Raw genomic sequence first — 24,194 nt, forward strand, 5'->3', positions numbered from 1 at the left:
GACATAATTCAGCAAACTCCTTTCCCCTATTTCAATCCCAAACATACCTAAGGGCACACTTTAGGCCATTTTTCATCACATCTTTGATATTAGAATCACTCAAGTTTTCAACTGCCTCTGTAAGGATTCTCTCCCTTCTGGCCTAGGCACTGATGTATTATTCTTCATCCTCCTGCTCCCATGAAATGTCAGGTGGAATTATCTCCCATCTTTTCCTTCTTGTGGATGGAGAGTCGCTCCTACCTCCCTTCTCAGGAATTCCCCTGGTTCTCATAAAGTGGTTCTCTCATGAGAACACAGCCTTCTTTCTGGTTAGCCATTGTTACAGCTTATCACTGCCACCCAAGGGGGAAGCCTCTCCTGACCATCCTTTGCCCTCAGTTGCCCATGATTCCATTCTATTCCCTCCCTATCCCCATAGTCAGGAGCTTTCCTTAGCTGGTGGGGGAAGGAACAAAAAGGATCATCAGAACTAGCCAGGTCTGCCCTTCTTAGTGAAGGAGTTGGGCAACTTTACTATGCACTAGGTACCACTGTAATTTCCATTGGGGGGTGGGGCTCTGAAGTAGAAGAAATGTTTTTTATTAACTAAAGTATATTGTAGACTTTCTGCTTTCTTATTAAAAGTTCAATGGGGAGAAAAAGGGGAAAAAAGCTCAATGCAGGGATTGGTGGTGTTAGCTGGGGAGGGCCTTTCTGTCACATTTCACCCTGAGAAAACAGGTACCTGCAACATCATACCCAAAAATGCTATATGCATTATAAAGATCAGTCAGCCCATGAAGACCAATCACACATTGCCTCCTAACCAATCAGTGTCTCCCCCAACCCTCCAAAGCAAAGCTCAAAAATGAAAACGTGCTCAAATAAGGCTTTGTCGGCATATAAGTAAAGAAGCTGGGCGCAAGCAGTTCTGCCCATTCTCCACAGATATTGGAGCTCACCCCTATTGGGATCCTTGCTCTTTCTTCCAGAGAAATCCTGCCCCTTGTAAGTGGAACCATGGAGGCTCTTTTCTTCCATAGGTGCAGCAAGTCATGGAACTCTTTTCTTGAATGGGCTGGGTCCTGGGCTTTAGAAAGCTGACTTGTGAGCCTTCATCAAGGTGAAAATGGAGTTTTTACTAGGAAGCTAGACCACTCCCTGATTAATCAATCACTGGCATTCTCATCACCTAAAGCACATTCCTATCTCTGTCTTCTCATCATAATAATTCATGATTCTGTAGAGCTCAACTGTTTATAAAATGCTTCTCTTACAATCCTGGTCTGAGGGAACAAGGAAAGGGAGGAAAGAGGGGAGAAAATATTATTATTATTTCCATTTTACAATGAGGAAACTGAACTTCAGATGGGTGACATGATGACCCAGTGGCAGAGCTTTTTGTGCCTCCTGACTCCAAGACCAGGTTCTTCCCACTACACCTCGACAAAACAACTGAACTCTCTTTAAAAAGTCAGAGAAAGGCCCGAAAGGTGAGGCTAGTCCCAAGAGACATGCATAACCTCTCATCATCTCTCTCTTGGTCCTTCTGCCTCTAGAAAAGAAGAAAAATAGTTTTAAACTCCAGTTTCCATATCCCCCAGCGTCTTTGCCCAGGGGAAGCAAAGGACTGAAGCAGACAATGAAATAAAACTCTGCTTTATTCAGATAGCAAAAGATTAAGAAGCAAATGTGTTTTATAAAAAAACAATGTTCTGCACAAATCTGAAACAAGTGATGTCTTGGTCACCTTCCCCCAATTCCCCCACTTTGTAGCTTCCAGTTTGAGTGGACACTGGCAGGAGCTGGGTTGTTCTGACTGTCTTTACTGTCATCCAGATGATAAGGACTCATAAAACAAGTGACTGTCTGCCAGGACACACTAGGACTGACAAGAATGAATATGGCTGGCATCCAGATGATGACCACAGCCCCATGGTACATGAATAGGTAGAAAAAAGAAAGTGGCGAAACTCCTCTCTTTCCGAACCCCAATTCTTATGGCTATTGATTAGAACTGCTGCTTTCTCAGAATGACAGCCAGAGTGGATATCAGTCATATGGAAGGAGATATGCATATGGAAAGATATTGATGGTAGAGGTCTCTTTAAGGAGGGGATTACAGCCTGAAGCCTGATCCAGAGCAAATGTTGTCTCTTCCTTACCCATCTGTACAGGCCATTTGTGACAGAAGGGGAACCATTTCCTGGGCCTAGTTTCTAATACGGAGGATGAAAGTCATATTGAGAGTAAACTTGAGCCCTGAGGCTTTCTTCAGGGCCATTTCTGCCAGAGAACTTTCTATTCTGAGCCCTCAAGCAAAAACTTCATCAAAGGTCCCTTTGCCCTGGGTTAATTACAGAGTTATATCTTACATGGAAAAGGTAAGACTCTTCCTTCTGTGATTCCTACCCTACAGAGAGGAAGCTTGTGTAATCTGTACACCTACAATCACTGCTTTTTGTAAATAAATAGCATTTTCAGTCACCACAGTCTGAGGGCCAACGAGCTCAAAAAGCCAGCACTGGACTGCCTCTTTCAAAGTGCATCCAACTAGGAATTCAGCAATGGCATCGGTCCTGACAAGACCCTCATAGGCTTCTCTAGCATGGCTTCCATCTCTGATCACAAATTCATCTCACAGAGGACACCCTTTGTCCACGATTAAAGATCAAACAGACCTCATGCCCTGATGAGGGCACTTAGAAGACCAAGGTTATCAAGGTGTTTGGGAAGATAAAAGAGCAGAAGATAATAGGACAGAAATGGGAGTCCAGACCCAGGATGGAAGGAATTTTATGGAATGTCTCCCTGGAGCTAACTCATGACCACTGGGGACTTACAAGGCACATACTGACTACTACCACTCACCTGGGGCAGCCACTTTTGTCTTCCTCCAATCCATGCCCAGTTCTCAGAAGTTCATTTATACATCTTAAACTAATTCCCAAGCTCCCCAGACAGACTCATTAAATCAGCATGGGTCTGTCACCAGGGAGGACTGGGGCTCCCAACCCAGTTATGATCGAAAAGGCAGCTCAAGGTTTGGAGGACAAGATAGATCTCAAATTCTTGAACCCCTCTGGTTAAATGAGGCATTGTGATTAGGTTCCAAGAGAGCAAAGTGGGCAGGAGGTTCCACTCTGGCTGAGAAAAGGGGAGTCAAGATGGTGCCTTAAGTCTGAGAGCTCAGTCAGGTCATGAAAGTTGTGTCTGCATAGTGAGTGGCACAAGGTGCCAAAGGGTAGATGTTCTCAGAAAGGCTGCATGTATTTTGGGGAAATGGAATAAATCTATTAGGAAAAGGGCAGTCAATCTGGGTAAAAAGAACCTTATAATCAAGAGCAAAAGTTGCAGTAGACAGAAGGCTCTTCTATTTGTAAGTGGCTTCTGCTCTTGGTCTGTATTTATAATCAGGGATGGTGATGGGTGTGGCATTACTTCTCATCCTGATTTGAAGTAAGCTAAGTCCAGAGCCCATGTATGCCTCTTATTTTCACATCAGTCCTATTTTCTAGGAAGGAAAGTTTGGGGAAGTAGAGAGGCCCTATCATGGATAAGGAAAGGTTAAGTGAGATGCAGCATTAGCCACATCCCAACTCTAACCCTAAGCCTCCAAAGCAAGAACCTGCTCCTAAGAATAATACAAATGCTCACTTTGCTCAGAGGACATGATCTCTTCCTGCATCACTGCAGGGGTATGCTCATGGAAAATTTAATTGGATTGGAGCACCATAAAGTTGATACTTTTTGAAGCATTAACAAATGAAGGAAATACCAGTCAAGGGTGAGAAACAGGACTATGCTCCACAATCCAGGCCAGCCAGCCCTATGCCTGGTATAGGACAGAGAAGAGGGCTCTGGGGGACAAGACAAGAAAAGGAAAAACCTTGAGCATGCCAGGAGACCCAGCAGAGATAGAATCAGACCCCACAGCCTTCAAACTGGCAGCTTTTACATAAGTCCATTACCTCATTCCAGCCCCATGCCCTGCAGGAGACTGGTCTTTCTCCAGTGCTTAGGTCTGAAAGGTTATTGACCTTAAAAAGGGAGCCTTTCCAGAAATAGGAGAATTCTCCCTTGGCCAACTTCAGGCTCACATTAGATATCTACACCCACCCTGGAACTGGGGAAGCCCCTATGCTCCTGGCCTAGAATACTTGGACTGGAAGTTCCATAAATTGGCATTGCTCTCTCACACTATGGCCCCCATCTGGGCAAAGTTCTCCCCTCCTCCTTTACCAATGCGGTAGTACCAATAATGTAAGTGAGCAGGCAGTCTCCTGGACATATTTCTCAGTGGTCCCTAGGAATAAAGTGCTCAGGTCCCAAACAAGTCTCTACCAGACATTTTCCAGTTATGAGGGCAAGTCCTTGACAAGGTGAGTTCCCAGGGCTTTTAATAAAGGAAATTAAAATAAAAAATTTCCCTGCACATTAACCCGTAAAGGACTTGTCCTACCATGGACCCATTACTAAGCCTGGTGAGAAGGATGTGGCCCTGCAAGGGCTGCATCTCCCTGAGTTCTTAGGAGCAGATCTCTGGACAGTGTGTTCAGTATCCACAAGGAATTTTCAGATGATCTCTCTGTAAAAAATCTGTCCCCATGATCCCTGCCTTTTCCCCAAAAGTTGGTTAGGTGGCTCTCTGAGGTAGCCCTTGGCTTTCCTGCTCCTGGAAGATCCTTTCTTCATCAGGACAGTCCTGGGGTCTCTTGGATGCTGTGAGGCATCTAAGTCCATTAGCCGAGTCTCTGACATAATCTTGTGATATCTTGACAGGCTTCCCGTAGGGTCGCATGGCTGGCTCTTGGGACACCATCTCCTCCCTATAGAGAGTTCTCATGTTTTCATTCCTGAGCTCAGCACCTGATGGCAAAGAAGAATCTGTAACTGAAGAGAAGGGGAAAGTCAAGAAGAGAATCACCTTCCCCTTCTCCCAGGAGCCCCAAGGCTGGTCTGGTAAAAGCCACATAAAGTAGACCCACTTACTACTCCAGAAAAGGAGGACCAGCTTTTTGAACATCATCCCTAACTCCTGCTAAACTTACTGTCATCTCTATAACATTAGCATTTTTATTACATATCATGCAATATTCTTTCCTCATCATTTCCCATGTGTACAATCTTTTCTCCCTGACACTGAAACCTCCATAAAGAGCAAAATTGTATCTTCTACTTCTGACTCCCATAGCACCTAAGCATGGAGCTGAGCATACAGACTCTGTATTGTGGATACTTGATACATGCTTATTGAGTAATTACTTGACTCCTAGTTCTCCCCCTATTTATTCTGAGAGCTCCACCTTTACCCAGTGTCTCCTCCTAGGAGACCTGTGAGGAGGCCTCACACCTCAGCTTTTGGGCTTTTCTTCCTCATTTCCAGGGTCATTAAGCTGGAGTCTTTGGAGCTATTCCAACTAGGGCTCTGAGGCTACTTATAGGATAGAAATCAACTCTGGGACCCAGCCTAACAGCTAACAGGAGGAAAGTCATGGAGGAAAATGAGGATGATTAGAAACAATGGGGAAAGAACCCCATTGATAAGGCCAGTTGACCCACAGAACTATTTAGAGAATGAAGGTTTGAGATATTGAGATCTTGTCTATCTCTTTATTTTACTACTGTTACAAGTCTACCACATTTGTCCCCTCCTCTCTTACCTACCTGCATCAGAACGAGGTGGCACTTGGGCACAAGTGTAGACATGGCTGAAGCGGCGGCCTGATGAAGTCAGGTACCAATGTTGTATGGCAGGCTGCGGGTCATACTCAGTGACTGCCACACCATTCACTGCTGTCATCATAAGCATATTGATGACCTCATTGGAGAGCTTGGTCCTCTCATCTGTCTTGATCCGGTTCATAGCACTGAAGCCACGCTCACAGCAAGAAGTTGAAATGGGCACACAGACCACCACTGCCATGAGCTGGCTCAGCAAAGGGAAACGGGAATGCTGGGAAAGGGCATTCTTGCATAGCATAGAGAAAGGAAGGTTCTTGGCACTGGTCTTTAGGCCCAGCCATTCATCTAGGAGGCCTTCTTCACTGTAGCCTGGTGGGAGAGAAAGCTCAAAATGTCTGGCTAGGTTAAGTATCTCACTGTTCCCAAAGTTAGCAAGTTCAATGCCATCTGGCCAGGCCATAGTGTCAAATACCTCCATGTTCTTGAGCTGGGGTGACCGATCAGCATCAAACCTTCTTTGGAGGTATCCAATACCAGTTAAAATCATCTTCTCTCTGTCTGCCTGGAACCGCTGTTCAGCCATCTCCATTCTGTCTAAAAGAATGCCATGAAGTTGACCTTCCTTGAAACTGGTGTTGAACTCTTCCTCTTTGGGCCCTGCCTGGTGAAGGAGGGTTTCCAAGGCAATGTAAGCCCTCTCTAGTGTGGAGTTTACCTCTGTGATCAAAACAATCTCTTTCTGGCACACCTCAGATACAGGCCGGTAGATGCTTAGAAAGTCTAGAAGGAAATGGCAGAACTTAATGAAATGAAAGCTCTTCATCAGCTTCAACATGCCCTTGGCCCTGTGCCCAATCTGGCCCCCACCTTCTGCCACACTCTGCAAGTGGTTGGCCAAAGCAGGCCAACTCACAATCAGTGCATTCAGTGTCCGTCTTTTGCTTGCTACCCATCTGATGGCATTCAAGTCCTTTAGGCGTAAAATTTCTTGTTCAAGGGCAGCTGCGCCTACCTGTAACTCATTCAGCCTTTTGTTGGAGGACTGGTAAAACTTAAACACCGTCCGGATGTGCCGATCACACTTCTTTACCAAGTCAATGCTGCCACAGGCATCTACTACTGCCAGGTGCAGACGGTGGGCCACACAATGAACAGGCAACAGCTGAGGGATGATTTCTTGGAACTTCTCCACTAGACCTCCCTTACAGTTAAGCATGGCCGAACCATCAGTCCCCAGGCCTACTACCCATCCAGGCTTCCGAAATGGTATATCCAGTTCATCCAGAGCAGAAATTATAGTTTCAAAATAGCCATCCGCTGTCTCACTGTAGAGTGGGGCCAGTGTGATGTAGGACTCCTTCACCTCCATCTCTTTGAAGTATCTTATGTAAATCCCCACACAAGATTGGTCTGATGAGTCTGTGGAGCTGTCCAACAACACACTCACACATGGAGAATGACGGATATTGTCCAAGATCTCCTTCTTCAGTGTCTCAGAGATGTATTTAATGAACTGGGTACAGGCAGTACGGTTTCGATACTTGCCTAGGATCATGGTCCCTGTGCTCTGCAGAAGCTGCAGAACCTTCTCAAAGTCATTCAATGGCCTTGAATGGTAAGCAATAGAGTAGGCAGCATTAAAAAAGTGTTCCATATTTGCCATTAAATCACTAGAAATTTCTGGCACCACTGGAACAAGGGAAGCCCGGGGTGCATCTTCCTTGACCTCCGCTGTGTTGACACAAAGCTTATGGGCTTTGCTGACTTCATGGTACTTTAAAGTCTCCACTTTGAAAGGTCCTGTGTACCCTTTAACTAATCTGGAAGATTTGTCATGGAGGGAAGGGCGTTCTCTGCAAGCTGAACAAAACAGTGTGGTCTCTTCTGGGTCACTTATCAACCAAGAAAACTGCCCAAACCAAGACTTCTGGATTGACCGGGGTCGGTAAGTCTTCTTGACTTTCCCAGTCACATCTCCTTCTGTTTCACCATTGCCAGGATTGGGGCAGGAGCTGCAAACTTCTAATAAAGGAAGCAAAGGAAGCCCAGCCTCTTCAGCACAGACTGGTGTGTCAATCTCTTTGGTGGTGACAACAGTCTTCTTTTTCCCTTTAGAAAAAGATTAAAATGTTAGTTTTATTGTCCAGGCCTGTACAAAGTCAGTCAGAGGTCTCCTATGAGTTCAGAGTCCCCAAACCAAGAAATGCACTACCTATCACAAAGCCAGAGAAGAAAAGATGAACCCAAGAAAAGGTGGACACCTTCCTAGAGCATGTCCATGGCCAGATTTTTTGATTTGCCTTATATGACCTCTAAATATCCACTGAGTTCCCCACAGGTTATTTCTCTAGTCCATTTACACTCTTCTGCCTGATACCCTCATTGGCCATAGCTACAGTGGGGCCAACTGATCATCTGACACCAAACCCAAGGACAAGTAACTAAATCACATTCACTAAGAATGCTGTTAGTGGAACTAGCAGCAACTCCACACTTCTGGAGGATACCAAGAAGAGAAGAGGTACTCAAGTCTGACCTCCACAGAATTCTACACACTGGATGACATTACTTGTCAGAAGCAGAAAAGTCCATAGATTGCGTTTCTTCCTCATAGAGCATCTAGATATCTTCACTAATAATAATAGCTAGCATTTAATGATCACTTTAAGGTTTGCAAAACTCTTCTTATGTGTTCTATAGTCTAATTCTCATGACAACTCTATGAGGTAAATGTTATTATTTTCTCTATTTTACAGATGTGGAAACTGAGGATGAGAGAGGTTAAGTGACTTGGCCAGGGTCACACATTACTTAAGTGCTTAAGGAAGCACTGGAACAGAAGTCTTCCTGACTCTAAGGTTGGCATTGCGCCACCAAAGAATCATTTCTCTTGTGATCCTGGGAAGGTTTATACTGCTTCAGATGGAGAACTGTGACCGTAAGAAAGTCTGGTAGCTCATATGGTCCCTTCACAACCTCTTGTTGCTTCCTGCCTCCCTCTTCTCATCAGCTACAAGACCCCCTAGAAAAAGTGCCCTAACTTCACGACCCTCAAATTCTCTCCACCTTCTTCTGCTGGACAGATTTTTGAGATACCTCCCTTATCCAATATTGTGTATAACACTACAGTTGAAGAATTATCACAGTTACAATAGTTATTCCAGGCTCCACCTTTTTAGGGTCACTTGTTAAAGACTCACCTGGAGGGCGACCTTTCCCCCACTTTGGTCCACTGGGATCTCTGATCCAGGGGGCTGCTCTGCGCTCTAGCTTTGAGATCAAATCTGGCTTAGCGGCCGCAGGTCCTGTTCCAAGTATAGAAAATCACATAAAGATTATACTCACAAGTGGTTAATCCAGTGGCCCATCTATAACCCCTATACACACATACCAAATATCTGAAATAACACGTGGCTTGAAAGAAACCTCAACGATGACCATATTTCCACCTCTAAGTATCCATAAAATTGGGTCAAAATAGGAACTAGGGGCAAGATAACTGCATACTCTAAGATTCTAAGTAGTTCTCTATTTTAAAAAAAATGAGGAGGCTAGGCCAGATATGAGTTCCTCTAGCCATGGAAACCATGGGCTATCAATCTCTTTAGCTCTAATACCAACAGCACTGGCAAGTTTAAGGTAATAATAAAGAAGAGGGGAAAAATGGAGGAAGAAAAAGGAAAAATCAGAAGATGAAGAAAAGAAGAGAAAGGAAGAAAAGTAATAGAACTATGTCATCAATGTCACAAATCTAAGATGGACATGGGGACAGAACATTCAACAAACTACTCAAATTACTAGAAAAATGACAGAGGACAATAGAGCATTTAATAAGCATCTATTTATTAATATATTCCAGGCATTGTGTTGGGTCCTCTAGGGATACAAATACAAGGAATGAGGATATTTCTACTCTCTGGGAACTTACATTTTAACTGTGAGATTAACTCAAAGATCTATGTTGTGAGCCAGGATGCTTAGTAGTAGAACTAGGACAGTGTGAATTAACACCAGCCAAAATAAGTATGTGTGTGAGGAAGTTGTGGTCTAGACCTTGTGTCTAGATGGAGGTCCTAGACTTTGCCCTCAGGTGGACTGATCTAAGAACAATGGTGGGTCCTTTGAGGGAAAAGAATATTAAAGTAGATTTTACGACTTCTGCAAGTTGCTCCCAAGATACTTAGAAGCCTAACGACTTTTAACCTTGCCAACAACTTGTATCTGTTTTTAATCTTTCTGAATTACTTTTTACTATCTTCGAAACTGCTTTTGCCAAGAAGTGTTGGAATGTGTTTTTGGTAAAAAGGACTGTTTGAATCCTAAGGTTCTAAGTAATCCTTTTTTTAAATTAATTTCTTATTAACAAACATCAATTGTTTCTCTCTTCCACCTTCTCACTTCTACCTTCCTGATCGGAAAAAAAGAAAAAGGAAATTCTTGTCAAAAACACTCGCAGTCAAGCAAAAGAAATTCCCAAACTATCCATGGTCAAAAATATATGTTTCACTCTGCACCTGAGTCCATCACCTGTCAGGTGGTGGGTAGCATGCTTCATGATAGGTCATCTAGAATTGTATTTAGACACTGTATTGATCAGAGATCTAGTCTGTAAATACTGTCTGTCCTTAAGGTAATGTTGTTGGATGAACTACTCTGGTTCTTCTCTCTTCACTCTGTACCAGTTTATATACATTTTGCCGAGCTTCTCTGAAATCACTGCTTTCATCAAGGTGTCAAATTCCCCCCACTGGCAAAATTCCCCTGTGTGGCCAGAATCAGATTAAAATATAACTGGGAAATGTTTAAAAAAATAAACAAAAATCCAATACCACATAGATAATGTTAAGTTGTAATTTTCTAAGTCAATATGCAGAGGCAGGGATCATTTCTATTTGAGTTTGACACCCCTGGCTTTCATTATTTTTTACAGCACAAAAGTATGTGTTGACCTAGATTTAGTTATGACCTGGATTTAGGCTATGATACACCTGACAGTTTTCATTTTGGGAGTCTTTTCAAGTAAGTTACTGGTGAATTCTTTCAATTTCTACCTTGCCCTCTGATTTGAACATAAGTGAACAGCTTTCTTTTATGATTTATTGAAATATGGTGTGTAGGATCTTTTTTGTTCATGGCCTTTAGGTAGTTCAATGATTCTCAAATTACCTTTCCTCAGTCTATTTTATAGGTCAGTTGTTTTTCCTGTGAGATATTTCACATTTTCTTTTATGTTTCAGTCTTTTGACTTTTATTATTTCTTGATGTTTCACAGAGTCATTAGCTTCCATTTGGCTATTTTCAAGGATTTCATTTTTAATTTCTTCAGTAATGCTTTATATCTCTTTTACTAAATTGTTAATTCTCTTGCATAGATCTTGCATAGATTTCATTTTCTCATTTTTTTCATCTATCACTCTCATTTGGTTTTTAAAATTTCTTTTGGCTCTTTTTTAAAAAATTACTTTTAACTCTTTTGGGAATTCTTCTCGGGCTTGTATTCAAGCTACATTTCTTTTTTCAGATTTTGCTGATAGCTATTTTCAAGACATTCTCTTCTGTTTTGGTATCTTGGGTTTCTCTCATCACTGTAGTTCTTAATGGTGGGAATCCTTTGTTTGCTCATTCTTCCAACCTATATCTTGATTTTGGACTTGATATTAGTACTGGACTCTGGGTACTTTTTGGGGGGGAAGGGGGTCAAAGAGGAGAAGAATGTCTAGTCTGGGTTTCTGTCCTTTCACATCCTTCTGCTGCTGTCACAGCTCAATCTAGGGGCCTGCAAACTGTCAATCTTTCCCAAGTAGGTTGATCCAGGTAGGCAGCTAGCTGGCACAATGGAGAGAGCTCAGTAGTTTGGAATCAGGAAGACTCATCCTCATGAGTTCAAATCCAGCCTCAGATACTCTGTTTGCCTCAGTCTTCTCATCTGTAAAGTGAGCTGGAAAGAGAAATAGCAAACCACTCCAGTGTCTTTGCCAAGAAAATCCCAAGTGGGGTCACAAAGAGTCAGACACAACTGACAATAACAACAAAGTGCAATCCAGGGAGAGATCTGTTCACTCCCCTCCTATTCTGAGCTCTGCAAGTTCCTGACCTTGTTTTGTATGTAGTTAAGTTTCAGTAGATTACTTCTGGACTCCCTGTCACTGGGAGATCCTGCGGGTTCAGAGTAACTGATGCTGGCTGCTCTTGGTCCAGGACTCCTGCCCTGGTTATTCCACTCCAGGCTTACCCACTGGGCTAAAGGCTAGAACTAAGTCATGGCTCAAATCCTGGGCACAGAGCCAAACCATATTTCAGAACTTATTCCCTGCTCAACACTCTGCTAGAGCCCTTCTCGTAACTGTTCCACTTTGCCCTGGATCTGTGACCCAGAACTGGGTAATGGGAAGAAGAGCTTCCAGATGGCACCAGTTCTTGCACCCAGTACTGAATGAAGGATTCCCAGGGACCTCTTTCTGCCTTAGTGCTTCCTGTCCTGGTGCCCTGTTTCAGCCTTGTGTCCATCCCTGGCAATGCTCCCTGTTCCTGCCTCTGCTGGTACCACTAGCATTGGCTATTTTTGCTGCATCATTTTTCCCCCTCTTCTTTAATCTATGTTTTAAAGAATAGTTCTCTAGGAAGAAAAGTGAAGAAGAATGTGCTGAGAAATATAGATAAGGCAAATATTAAAGATATCAATAAAATTTTATTTAAAAAATGAAAAAGGAAATGAGAGGTTCTACTACACAAGTACCCTCAAACTCTAAATTTATGGTGCTATGGTTGGCTGGTTGAGCCATTTTTCAGATGAATCTTCCGGACTCTAGGCTTGGCACTCTATCCACTATACCACCCAGCTGCCCTTATGATGATATTTTATCTACTAAATTTAACTTAAAGAAAGCGATCAGACTTTAAATACAATTGAGGTTTGACTTCATATATGCAAATATGTCCTTTTAAACCTCTAAATCACAGATAATTACAGTAAAAACTTTTTATAGCACTGAAAAGATCTAGTAGATCAGGGGTTTCCTATCACTTCCAGGAGCAAATACAAAATGCTCTGTTTGGCACTCAAAACCCATTATAATCCAGACCTCTCCAACTATTCCATTCTTCTTCCACCTCACTCCCCAACATATATTCTTCGATCCAGTGACACTGGCCTCCTGGCTGTTCCATGAACAAGACACTCCATCTCTCAGATGCAGCTGACTTCCCTGACTTCCTTTAAGTCCCAACTAAAATCCCACCTTCTACAGGAAACCTTCCCTAATCTTTCTTAACACCAGTGCCTTCCCCCTGGACCCTATTTGTCCTGTATATAGCTTCCTTTGTATATATTTGTTTGCATGTTGTCTCTCCAATTAGATTTTAAGTGACTGAGGGCAGGAACTGTCTTTTGCCTTTGTTTCCCCAGTGCTTAGCATGGTGCCCAGTACATGGCAGGTGTTTAATAAATGTTTATTGACTGATCAATACTACACTGGCAAATTCTTTAAGTGTCATAGATATTAGAAATTTATACAATTGAAGTATACCTACTGCCCCAGATTTTATTTCTTATAAACTATTCTATTAGAGCTAAACAAATATACATTAACATCTCAAAAACTACCATCATCATAATTAGATAACTTTGACAGGACAGCAAAGGGCTAGAACTGTTATAGAGCTGAATGTGATGCTGCAGAGGAGGTGTGATGAGAACAGAAGGCAGTGGGACTAATACAATTCAAGATTGCTTTAGGTTTTTTTGATTGCCACATCACACTGATGACTCATATTAAACTTTCAGTCTATTAAAACTCTCACATATTTTAGAACCACTGGCTATTCATGCCTCACCCATCTTATACCTATGAAATTCATTTGTACCTAAACGTAACCTTCACATTTTGCCTAAACAAGGTCATCTAAATAGATTCAGTTTAATGCTCTGGCCAAGCAAGATCCTTTAGGGTTCACTGTGCTAGCTCTTCTCCCTAGCTTAGTGTCCTCTGCAAATGTGATGAGTATGCAATCTATAACTTTCTCCAAGTCACTGATAAAATAGTTATACAAGGCCAAGCACAGGCATCTCTAGGGTTTTCCACGAGTGACCTCTAGTGAGCCACACTGACGCTGAATCGTTAGACTCCTTTTGTCTGACCATCAACTGGTTCTGAATCCATCTGTCTGTCTTATCATGTAGTCCACCTCTTTCCACCTTCTCCACCAAAACTGTACGAGATACTTTATCAAAAGCTCTGCTAAAATAGAGGTAAACTGCATCCACAATGTCCTCCTCATCTACCAGTGTCCAAAAATTGCATGAGGTAAATCACGAACGACCTGCTGCTGATGAAACCATGCTGGTTCTTTAGAATAATCACTTCCCTTCCTAGAAGAGTGCCAACCATTTCTTTAATGATTCATTCTAGGATTTTCTCAGAAACCAAAATCAAACTCAACAGCAAATAGTTTGCACGCTTTGTTCTTTTCCCTTTTTTTTAAATAAACACTTGCCTTTGTCCAGTCTTGTGGTATCTCTCCCATTTTCCATAGTCTTTCAAATATCACTGACAGTAGCACAGTAATTTGCCAGTTTTTTCAGGACCCAGGGATGTAGCTCACTGGGGCCAATTGGCCTGAATTCATAAAGAATTCATAAAGAATTCATAAAGAAATAACTAGGCGTTCTCTTACTCATTCCTTACGTATCTTGAGTATTCACTGCTTGGGAGTCATTTTTGTTTTGTCACTTCCGATCTAGAGGTCATCCTCCTTTACAGAAAAATAGAAACAAAAGAAAAACTGGGCAGTTCTCCCTTCTCTCTGCTATCTGTTATCATCTTATCCCCCACAAAGATGCTATTCCCTCTTAGCCTGCTTGATACTACTTTATAAGATAATGCTTCTAACACTATAATATTACAACTGCTTCCATCTTCTATATATTTCTTTTTAAAGTTCCCTGTGTACCCATATCAGTCTCTTCAGACAAACTGCATTTTTCCTGTTTATTAGAACTGTTTCCCTTTGTGTCTTAAGAATTTCATTACTGAGTATTTCCCGTCCTTCCAAAACTGACTTTGCCCAAAACATTTTAGTCCATGGGAAGTAGCAAATAGAACAGTGGTTAGAGAGAGAACCCAAATTTGAATCATGCCTCGGGCACTAGCTGTGTGACCATAGACAAGTTTATTGACCTCTCTGTGTCTCAGTTTCCTCATCTGTAAAATGAAGAGGAAAGATTTAAAGTCCCTTCAGTTCTATATCTATGATCCTTCCTATCTTTAGGTAGGTAACCTATAGACTCAACAAAGATTAGTGGAAATAAGCCAATATGAAATAAAATGAGTTATTAAAAATATTATCCCTGGTAGATAACTTTACTCATAGATATTTAGGATTATATTCAATACAACTTACATGTCCTGGCTCCCAGAGCAGATATTGAATTAAAGCAATCTCTGCTCTATACTTTAGTTCTCTAATTCTGTCAGTTTACATGAGAAAAAATAATTTTAAAGTTGATTTTAACAACTAAGATTGTTTTTTTCTTCCTGAGAGGCTAGCTGGTCCAAGACCATTAGATGAAAGTAGGGTCTCCAAGGCAATGAAAAGGAAGAGGCAGAGCACAGACACATTTCATCATCTTTACAAATTTGCTAATGACCAACTTGTTGACAATTAGGACCCAGGTTCCCATAACCGAATAATGGTGGTGAGAATGCCTTCAGGTAGCCAGCTGCAACTTTCACCCTGAACCACATGGAGGAAAAGAACATGATGCAAAAGCCCAAAGCTGAGGGTTCCTGAGGCATAGCCAATGGAAGAACAGGAATGGAGAGGGGGAGCTAGGCCACTGGAACTTAACAGAAGTGAACTCAGAGGACTCTTTACCTAATGAAGCCAGCAGCTCGTAATTCATGCGCATCACATCTCTGTACAGATCCTTCTGCCGCTTGTCTAGCATTGCCCACTCCTCACGGGTGAAATACACTGCCACATCCTCAAACACCACTGGAAGCTCCTCAAACACCACCGGCACCTCCTGAAATAGCCCCTCCTCAGAAGGATCCTGCAACAAAGAGAATCTGGTACTCAGTGCCCCTGGACATTCAAATATCCCTCAAGACCAGGGGAAGGGACTTAGCCAGAAGGGCTCCATAATGGCCCTTCTCAGAGCCCATCCCCTGACACCATCCACAAGTCCAGCAAAGTCCCAGAAACTCCTCAGGGTTACAGAGGGATGAGTTTATTTAGCATCAGAGTTATGCTGAGGCCTATAATTAAAGTAACCTCCTCAGGTAAACCTTGGCAGGAAAAAAGAAAGATGACTCTGAAGAGTATGCCTTCACAGAAGCACATTCCAGTGACATACTCCTGTTTCTAAAATCTTAAGAAGTTCCTTTCCAACCATATGATTCCCAAGGATGGCTGTGAATGAAACTTTTCCCTTGCCCTCAGGAGCACTTCCTAAATCTCTCCCCAATCCCCTCAAAATCAGTGTACTAGAAATATGGACCCCAAAGCTCTCTTAGAACCAGGTAGACCTGGATAGCAGAGATGCAGGTGCCTGGATGGAGACAGCAAGGCTCCATGGTCTTCCCAGTACTTCACCAGGGGCCAGCTTCTCTTAGGAACCCCAGGCTTCTGGCTGGCCTCTGGGTGTCCTTTCAGAAAAAGGAGGAAAAAGGAGAGCTGCCCTGGTGCTAGGAAGTCCCTTTTCATAAAGAAGCCTTACTATATGATAGACACAAAAATAAGGCAGAGGACAATGTAGGGATGCTCCTTTCTTCCTTTAATGTCTCCCCTGGAAGTAGCCTTTCCCATTCTGATGCTACCCACATGGCTTCTGTGGGAATTCTGAGCCAAGAAAGCTCACTGATATAATATAACTAAAGCTGACGGTCTAAAAGATCATATACTCAAAGAATTCTCCAACTAGAGTCCAACAAACCTTCAACTATACAGTTGAAGGAACTTAGGCCCAGAAGCAGAAATGATTTGCCTGAGATCCCACAGCCAGTCACAGCAAAATCAGCCCTAGAAGGAAAAGGAGTTTCCAGATTCCCAAGACAGTGCTCTTTCCAGAACACTGTAAGGCTCCATGCAAACTTTGATAAACAGTGACAATTACTAGTTGATAAGACTAAGAAATGGTCCTAGTAATATCATTCACTGCTAAGACACTCAATGCAGATCCCACATGATCATCCATCATTAAGGCATCAGGGGATGCAAAGAGCTAGGCTTTCTCATTACTTCCTAAAATAGTAACAAGGATAAGAAGCTAAGAGAACTTGACAACATGAACACTGGAGCAATATTTCAAAGGGAGTAAAATGCTTTTCTATAATACTGCCTTCATGTCACCATTATAAAAGGTAAAAAGACAGAGATTCACTCTGGGAATTAATGAGGTTTTTTTCCTATATAAAATGGCATTCTTCACTTTGGAAACGAGAAAAGTTTCAAGAATCATCCTACTACCCCAAGCAGGGATGATATAATACCTTTATAACAAAATCTGGCAGTGTTTGCCCTTTTTCCATCTAAGAGGATACATACACTGCTTTGTTTTGAAAAAGCATTGCTACAAATTAAACTGAATTTTGCTTCTTAGGGCGCCTCTCTCTCTCTCCTAACTCTTCCTCATTCTTCTGCTTTTTTCCCTTACTTAACCTTAATATTAAAATATTAAAGCATATTTCTTACATTTATCCACTGAATTTATTAATTTTAAAGTAAATGGGTACAATCTTTTGTATTTCCCTATCAAAAATAAGGCTTCTTTTTCATTGATGTGTCTTTCCATAAAAGACTCCCTCTATTCCTGTTTTCACACTGACTGTTGAGTCTGACTTAAAAGAGTGTCTTCCCTGGTCCCTCCAGCTGCTAGTGCCTGAGATCCTCTGAGATTTCCTCACCTCCACTTTGCAGAGATCTCGCACGTGCACGCTTTTTTACATACTGTCTCCTCATGAAAAAGTAAGTTCCTCGAGAGCAGGGATTGCTTTTGCTTTTCTTTGTATCCCTAGCACTGAAGATAATGCCTGGCAGATAGTAAAAGTTTAATAAATGTTTGTTGACTGATTAAAGATATGAAAAATCATTCAAACATAGTACCTGACAAAAGAAGTCTGTGGAGTCATCAAACAAAACATTACTGCTTGATGAGAGACAGATGTCATTGAAGGTATCCTTTTGCTTCACATCTGAAATACAATCCAAGTAGAGAGCTGATGCTGTTTCCTTTTCAGTGGTGTCTCCAAGCTCAAATCTGGAGTTTGGAAAAAGTTCAACCAAACTGTCATGATCACCCAGGGATCCTGGTGGGTAGAGTACAGGATAATCTGCACTGAAGAGATTCTCTGCATTGGTCAGCACATCCTCAGGCGTTTCTCTGATGCCCTCAAAACGGGCTGCCCATTCAGGGTCCCTGGAGGCCAAAGCATTAATGCAAAACTTGTGGGCTTTACTCTTTGCATGATACTTGAGTGTTTCCACCTTGAAAGGTCCTGTGTAACCTTCTATTAACCTGGACCTTTTGTCCCGAACGGACGGGTACTCCCTGCAGGCAGAGCAAAACAGGGCTGTCTGCTCCTCATTCGTGATCAACCACGGAAACTGCTGAAACCAAGACTTCTGGATAGAACGTGGTCTTAATATCCTTTTGGCTTTTCCTATGGAGTCATCTTCTATGTTGTCACATCCTGAGTGACTGAGGTGGGAAACACAAGCTTTTTTCCGTGGTGGCAAATACAACCCAACTTCTCCAGTGGAACCCTGTATATCTATTTCTCCTATGGATCTCCTCTTCTTATTTCCTTTAGAGAAAGAGACAAAAGTAATTTGCCTTGTGAATCTCTTCTGCAGTAACCCCTCAGAGATGGCTATCCTGACTCTAAACATTTTCAGTAAATAGGTATTCCCTATATCCCAAGGAAGGCCATTCCCATTGCTGGACAACTTGATTCATCCTTAAGTTATCTTTATATTGAGCCCAAATCTTCTCCTTTTTTCATTCTGATCCACCAGCTTCTAACTGGGTCTTCCAGGACAAGACAGATCAAATTTGCTCTCTCCACTACATGACAGCACAAGAAATTCTTGAAGACAGCTATCATATGTCCCCCGAGTCTTCTCCTGTCCAGAATAAATGCCCCCAGTTCTTTCACTTGTTCTTCAATTGAAGCCTGTGTTAGATAGCCCTTCTCCTCATCTCGCCCAGGAACTATTTAACTGACACTAGGAGAGGAGGGGGAGAGGAAAGGGAGTGTTTATTAATGTATCAGTACTTGCCCTAAGCATATCAACTGGTCTGCAAACTTGTACATTCTCCCTTGACAGTCTAGTGCTATTACTGAAGAGTTGATGAAAGGAGAGTTAGGAGTCCAGCCAGGGAGGAAAAACTAGTCCTTATGACAACTTAAATCTTAAACAAAAAGTACCAGGATTCTCTGGATCAACTTCAGACAGATATGAAGCAGGTTGGAGAAAGGGATACAAAGAGGACATATGGGCATAGTGGCCCTTTGTGGTAGGGCTTCTTTAGGCTCTTTCCATTAGCACCTTTCTCTTTCAGGACAGTGGCCAATTGCTCAATACGAAGAATACAATTACTTGTGCCATCTCTAGACAGGAAAGGATCCTGAAGAGGGAGATCACCAAAAGGCAGACAATGAAGAATCCCTGAAGCTGCACAGTCCATGCTCCTACATGCTTGTCAGTAAAACTGTCATTTACCAAGCACCTGCTATAGTCTAGGACATAGCTACGTTCCACAGACATAGGAGATGCAGCCCTTGCCCTCCAAAAGTTTGTCTAACAATGGAGACAAAGTAGGCTAAAATAAAAATTAAAGCAGATGCCAGCAACAAATACACACACCAATTGCAATCATAAAATATATAGTTATCAATGCTCACATGAAGAAATGGGGTGATTTATAAATGGGTTGCTCTATTTGTAAATTGGCTCAAAGGAAATAAACATTCTGATTCAAGAATTAAAATAATTGAAAGATGCATGTCGAAACACTAATTTTTTTAAAGTTTCACTTTCATAAGGTAAAACATAATTTTTAAATGTTTCAATGTCATTAACAATGAATTTTACCTTTTTAATTATTGTTTAACTATAAAAATACATATCTTTAAAATGAATGTAGTTAACTTACTGTTTTAACTCAATTAAATGGATTTTAGAGAATTCTACAATACCTGAAATCCCAAGGGAATCTCCTCTTCCAAACCATACGTACAACAGCACATTGCAAAAGCTATATATGTATGCATATGCACACACACACACACACACAATTTTTGCATCCTCTGACTTCAGCAACTTTAGAACTTTTGTATATGTAATATGTTATATGTCTAACATCATATATCTCTATCTCTATATATGAATGGTACAGTTGCTAAAGTCTGAGGATATAAGAAGTATCTCCTCATATTTAACTCTACCATCCTTCCAGCTCCACACATCCCCACTCTTCTGCCTAGTCTTAATTGTCTACATACTTGTGGTGTGCAAAGCATTCTGTCATCAGGGAACCAGAGAAGCAGAGCCCCTTCTTTCTACTGTACTTGGCATATCTCAAGTCACCAAACTGGCACAAGACACAGGGGCTATAAGGATATCGAATATGGCCCTACTTCACACTTAACTATGTAACCAGGTGGCTATAAAAATCCCTGAGGGGAGTAGGGAGAGTTATGAGTCAGAAGGGAATCTAGGACTCCCATCTTTCCTCTTTCTAATCCTCAAGCTTACCATCTTCTTCAAAAGGCAAGTCCAAACTTACCCAGGTGATGATTCAAGAGTGTCCTCTGGCCAGGGGCATCTCCCAGCCATGGCTCTACCCCTCTCTCAAGCTTGCAGAACAACTCTGGGTTAGCGATGGGAGTTCCTATTCCAGAGAACAGAGAAGAGTGAGATCCTGAGGTCCAGAGGAAGGTTTTCGAGAAAGAATGTTCCTGAAAGTTTGAGACATTTGCTGGGAACTGATAGTCCTTTCCTAACAGAGGTAGGAGGTGAGTAATAGCTTCTCTTCATGGGTGGTGACAATAAGAAGCAGGTACTTTGAGATAGTTGGAAGAAAGAGGAGGAATACTAGCCACTCCAAAGAGTAAAGGATCACAAGAGTTAGTGGATTCAAAGACACAGAACAGAGGTTCCAGGGGAAGTTCTATTCAATTCACATTTATTCATGAAGATTCTGAAGTTCTTTATAGGAAAGGCAGTCAACCATCCTAGTGTGTGAGAGATGGTCAACGTGATAAAGCACTGGACTTTATCATGACTATGGCACTGTCATTACTCAGGAAGAACATGAGAGCTGTGTTCATATGTCATGACCAGACTATGGTATGCGAAAATTCCTGATAGTTAGGAATTGTACATGCATTGGGAGACCTTGGCCTTTTTAGGTTAAGGCCTCTTCAGGTACTCACTTAGAGGGAGGTAATGCCCATTCAGTGAATAGGCCTCTTTAGGAAGATGGCCCCTTTAATGGAAAAGAAAATATAGAAAAATCACACTGGGAGGGGCAGGAGCCCCAGGGTTAGATACAATCTGACACATACACCAGGCCAGACCTGCACAACATACAACCCGCAAGTTACTTGCAGCCCACCAAAGGATTTCCAGTGGCAGGTGCCATATGCACTCTCTCCTTTTTGTCCTGTTACCCACAGCAATCAACCATTGTCAGTCTATCTCTAGTTACCTTTACTTAGAAAATAAGATGCTAAAACCTATCTGTGGCCTGAAGAAGTTTAGTCTATTTTAATTGTGGCCCCTATCAACTGCCAAGTTGTGCAGGTCTGCACTACACTTTCAGTCAAAGAAAAACTACTTATTGGTGCCTACTCTGCATAAGGCATTCCATCAGGCATCAGGTATGCAATGACAAAAATGAAGTCATTTACATTCTATTAGGGGAAGCAATATTTTTCACAGAAAAGAAAATACCAAATATAAACAATAGAAATATAGGGTCATTTCAGGTTGGGGAGGCGAGGGAGACATATGCTTAGATGGGAAAAAGACTGGGGATTTAACAGACTTCAATAGGGTAAGGAAGTAGAAGATACAAAGGCAGAACTCAGCCTTGATATAAAGAAAAGTTTCTAAACTTTATGAGCTATCCAAGAGTGGAATGGACTGTCTCATGACAGTGAACTCCCCATCACTTAAGGTCTTCCAAAGGTAGATGAATTACCTCTCGTCAGGGATGCTACAAAGGAGAGGGCTGCACATATATGCATAGAATAAGGGGTGGAGTAGAGAGGTCGGAGGGTTGTCTCAGAGGTCCTTGATAGCACTAATATTCTATGATTTGCTGAATGCCTTTCTAAAATACTCCAATAAGTGTTCAAGTCTTTTCCTTCAAGTCCTATAGTGAGTGGGAGTACAATCTTTTTTTTTCAAACAGAACCAGATAATGTTCATGATTACTGCTATGTATTATCATTTGAAATCCACTGGTCCCACTTCTGGCCTACTTTTTCTCCAAAATTTCCCTTGAGACTCCTGAACTTTTGTTCCTCCAAATCAGTATATTTAGTTGTATAAAGAAATCCTTTGGTAGTTGACCATTTATAGATTAAATCTGTAAAGTTAGAGGATAGTGCCTTTTTTTAAAATTGATAGTGCCCTACCATGAGCATGTTTTTAGACCCTCCTGGCCTAGAGTGAATGTCAATAGTACCAGTTTCTCTTCCAAACAACAATCCTGGGGCTCCTGCCCCTCCCAGCATGATTTATCTATTTTTTCTTTTCCATTAAAGGGGCCATCTCCCTAAAGAGGCCTATTCACTGAATGGGCATTACCTCCCTCTAAGTGAGTACCTGAAAAGGCCTTAACCTAAAAAGGTCAAGGTCTCCCAATGCATCCTGGGCCATCTCCAGTCATCTTGATGAATATCTGGTCACTAGATACAGATGGGTCAGGAGGAGGAAGTGAGGCTGGTAACCTTGCAAACTGCCCTCCCTTACTCAAAACAAAGTCAAGTGTAAGTCATGTCATCATTTCTCTGATGTCAGGGTCCTCTTCGAAAACGAAGGACGAACACAACAACAACTATATGTAAGATACTGTGCATACATATGGACGTCTTCAATGACCAGCAATTCCCACACAGAGTAGGGAGTACATCATAGTGGCAAGAACCACAGAGGAAATGAAAAATAGTTTAAAAGAGTTTTAAAAATATAGGCGGTAGTAATTCAAGTCCTCAGAAGTGTATGTACAAATATGAGTAATAAATCAGTTAGTTGATATGGACCCCTTGTCGTATAATAACCAGTGTTTAGACTCTGTGCTAAGCACCAGGGACACAAAGAAAGGGAAAAATGAGCTCATATTTTTTAAAAGTTTTTGGAGGCAATCAGGGTTAAATGACTTGCCCAGGGTCATACAGCTAATAAGTGTCAAGTGTTAGAGGCCACACTTGAACTCAGAGCCTCCAGAGCTGGTTCTCTGTCCACTGTGTCACCTAGCTGCCCCAGGAATTCACATCTTAATGGGGGAAACAACACAGAAATAACTATATAGATATAAAATATATTCATTGTTAAATCAAGAGAAAAGATACCAATGGGTTTGGGGAAGAAGAGAGAGCAAGTGAAAAATCAGAAGGTAGGCTGTGGCTATGTCAAAGGAAAGCAGAAAAGCTAAGAGGCAGGGAGGAGGAGGAAGAGTATTCCAGACATGGAGGATAGCCAGTATAAAAGCAAAGGGTCACAACCTGGAACATCTTATACAGCAAGAGAGGGTATCACAGTACAAGGTGGCCAAAAACGTAGAAAGGGGCCAGGTTGGGAGGGGTGTTTGAGGATAAACAGAGGATGTTATACCCAGCACTTAGCATGTGTCTGGCACATAGTAGATACGTATATTGAAGTGAGTCAAATTGAATATCTGATCCTGAAGTAGGAGCCACTGGATTCTATTCAGTTAGAGAAATTGGAATGGGGAGAGACTTGAGGCAGGGAGACCAGTGAGAAGGTAAGAGCAATATTCCAGGGGAAAGGTGATGAGGGTTTGTGCCAGGGAGGCGGCTGTGTTGAGTATAGAGAAGGGGATACAAGGAAAGTAAAGGGAGAAATGACAAGGTGTGACAGCAGACTGGACATGCAGGGTGAGTGCAAGGGAACAGTCAAGGACCACACTGAATGTATGAGCCCAGGTGTCTGAGAAGACAGGGGCATCCTCAACAGTAAGAGGAAAATGGGAAGACAGTTTTGGAGGGAAAGAGAACAAGTTCAGGTCTGACATGTTAAGTCTGAGATACCTAAGGGGCATCCAGTTCATGACATCCCTGCAAAAGGATGCAGGGGTGTGGTGGTCAGGAGAGAGACTGGGACTGGTTGTACAGATCTGAGGATCATCTACAGAGAAATGATAATAAACCAGGCAAACTAGAGAACTTAATGGAAGGAACTAAATCTGACCAAAATAAGTATGACTGAGACTAAAGTATAATATGATTTCAATTTATTATTAGAAGTGGAAGATAGAAGTAATCATGGTGGAAGAG

The 24,194-nt window shown here is 42.0% G+C and overlaps 1 protein-coding gene across 3 annotated transcripts in view; it reads right to left on the reverse strand.

The window, feature by feature from the left end:
* Positions 1-1,625: 1,625 nt before the first annotated feature.
* The window catches only part of ZNF862 (zinc finger protein 862), a 31,509-nt gene continuing 8,940 nt past the window's right edge, over positions 1,626-24,194 (reverse strand). For 2 of the 3 annotated variants that reach the window (XM_072652341.1, XM_072652339.1), the window contains exons 3-8: positions 20,456-20,560; positions 17,770-18,470; positions 15,541-15,718; positions 8,868-8,972; positions 5,650-7,776; positions 1,626-4,875 (exon numbers count right to left, since the gene is read on the reverse strand). In XM_072652341.1, the coding sequence (XP_072508442.1) occupies positions 4,619-4,875; positions 5,650-7,776; positions 8,868-8,972; positions 15,541-15,718; positions 17,770-18,470; positions 20,456-20,560 (3,473 nt within the window). In that variant the 3' untranslated portion in view covers positions 1,626-4,618. The remainder of the gene's footprint in view (positions 4,876-5,649; positions 7,777-8,867; positions 8,973-15,540; positions 15,719-17,769; positions 18,471-20,455; positions 20,561-24,194) is intronic. The other variant, XM_072652342.1, reaches the window with a different exon arrangement.

This window comes from Notamacropus eugenii, chromosome 3 (assembly GCF_028372415.1).
Source record: "Notamacropus eugenii isolate mMacEug1 chromosome 3, mMacEug1.pri_v2, whole genome shotgun sequence".
NCBI classification, from domain to species: Eukaryota; Metazoa; Chordata; class Mammalia; order Diprotodontia; family Macropodidae; genus Notamacropus; species Notamacropus eugenii.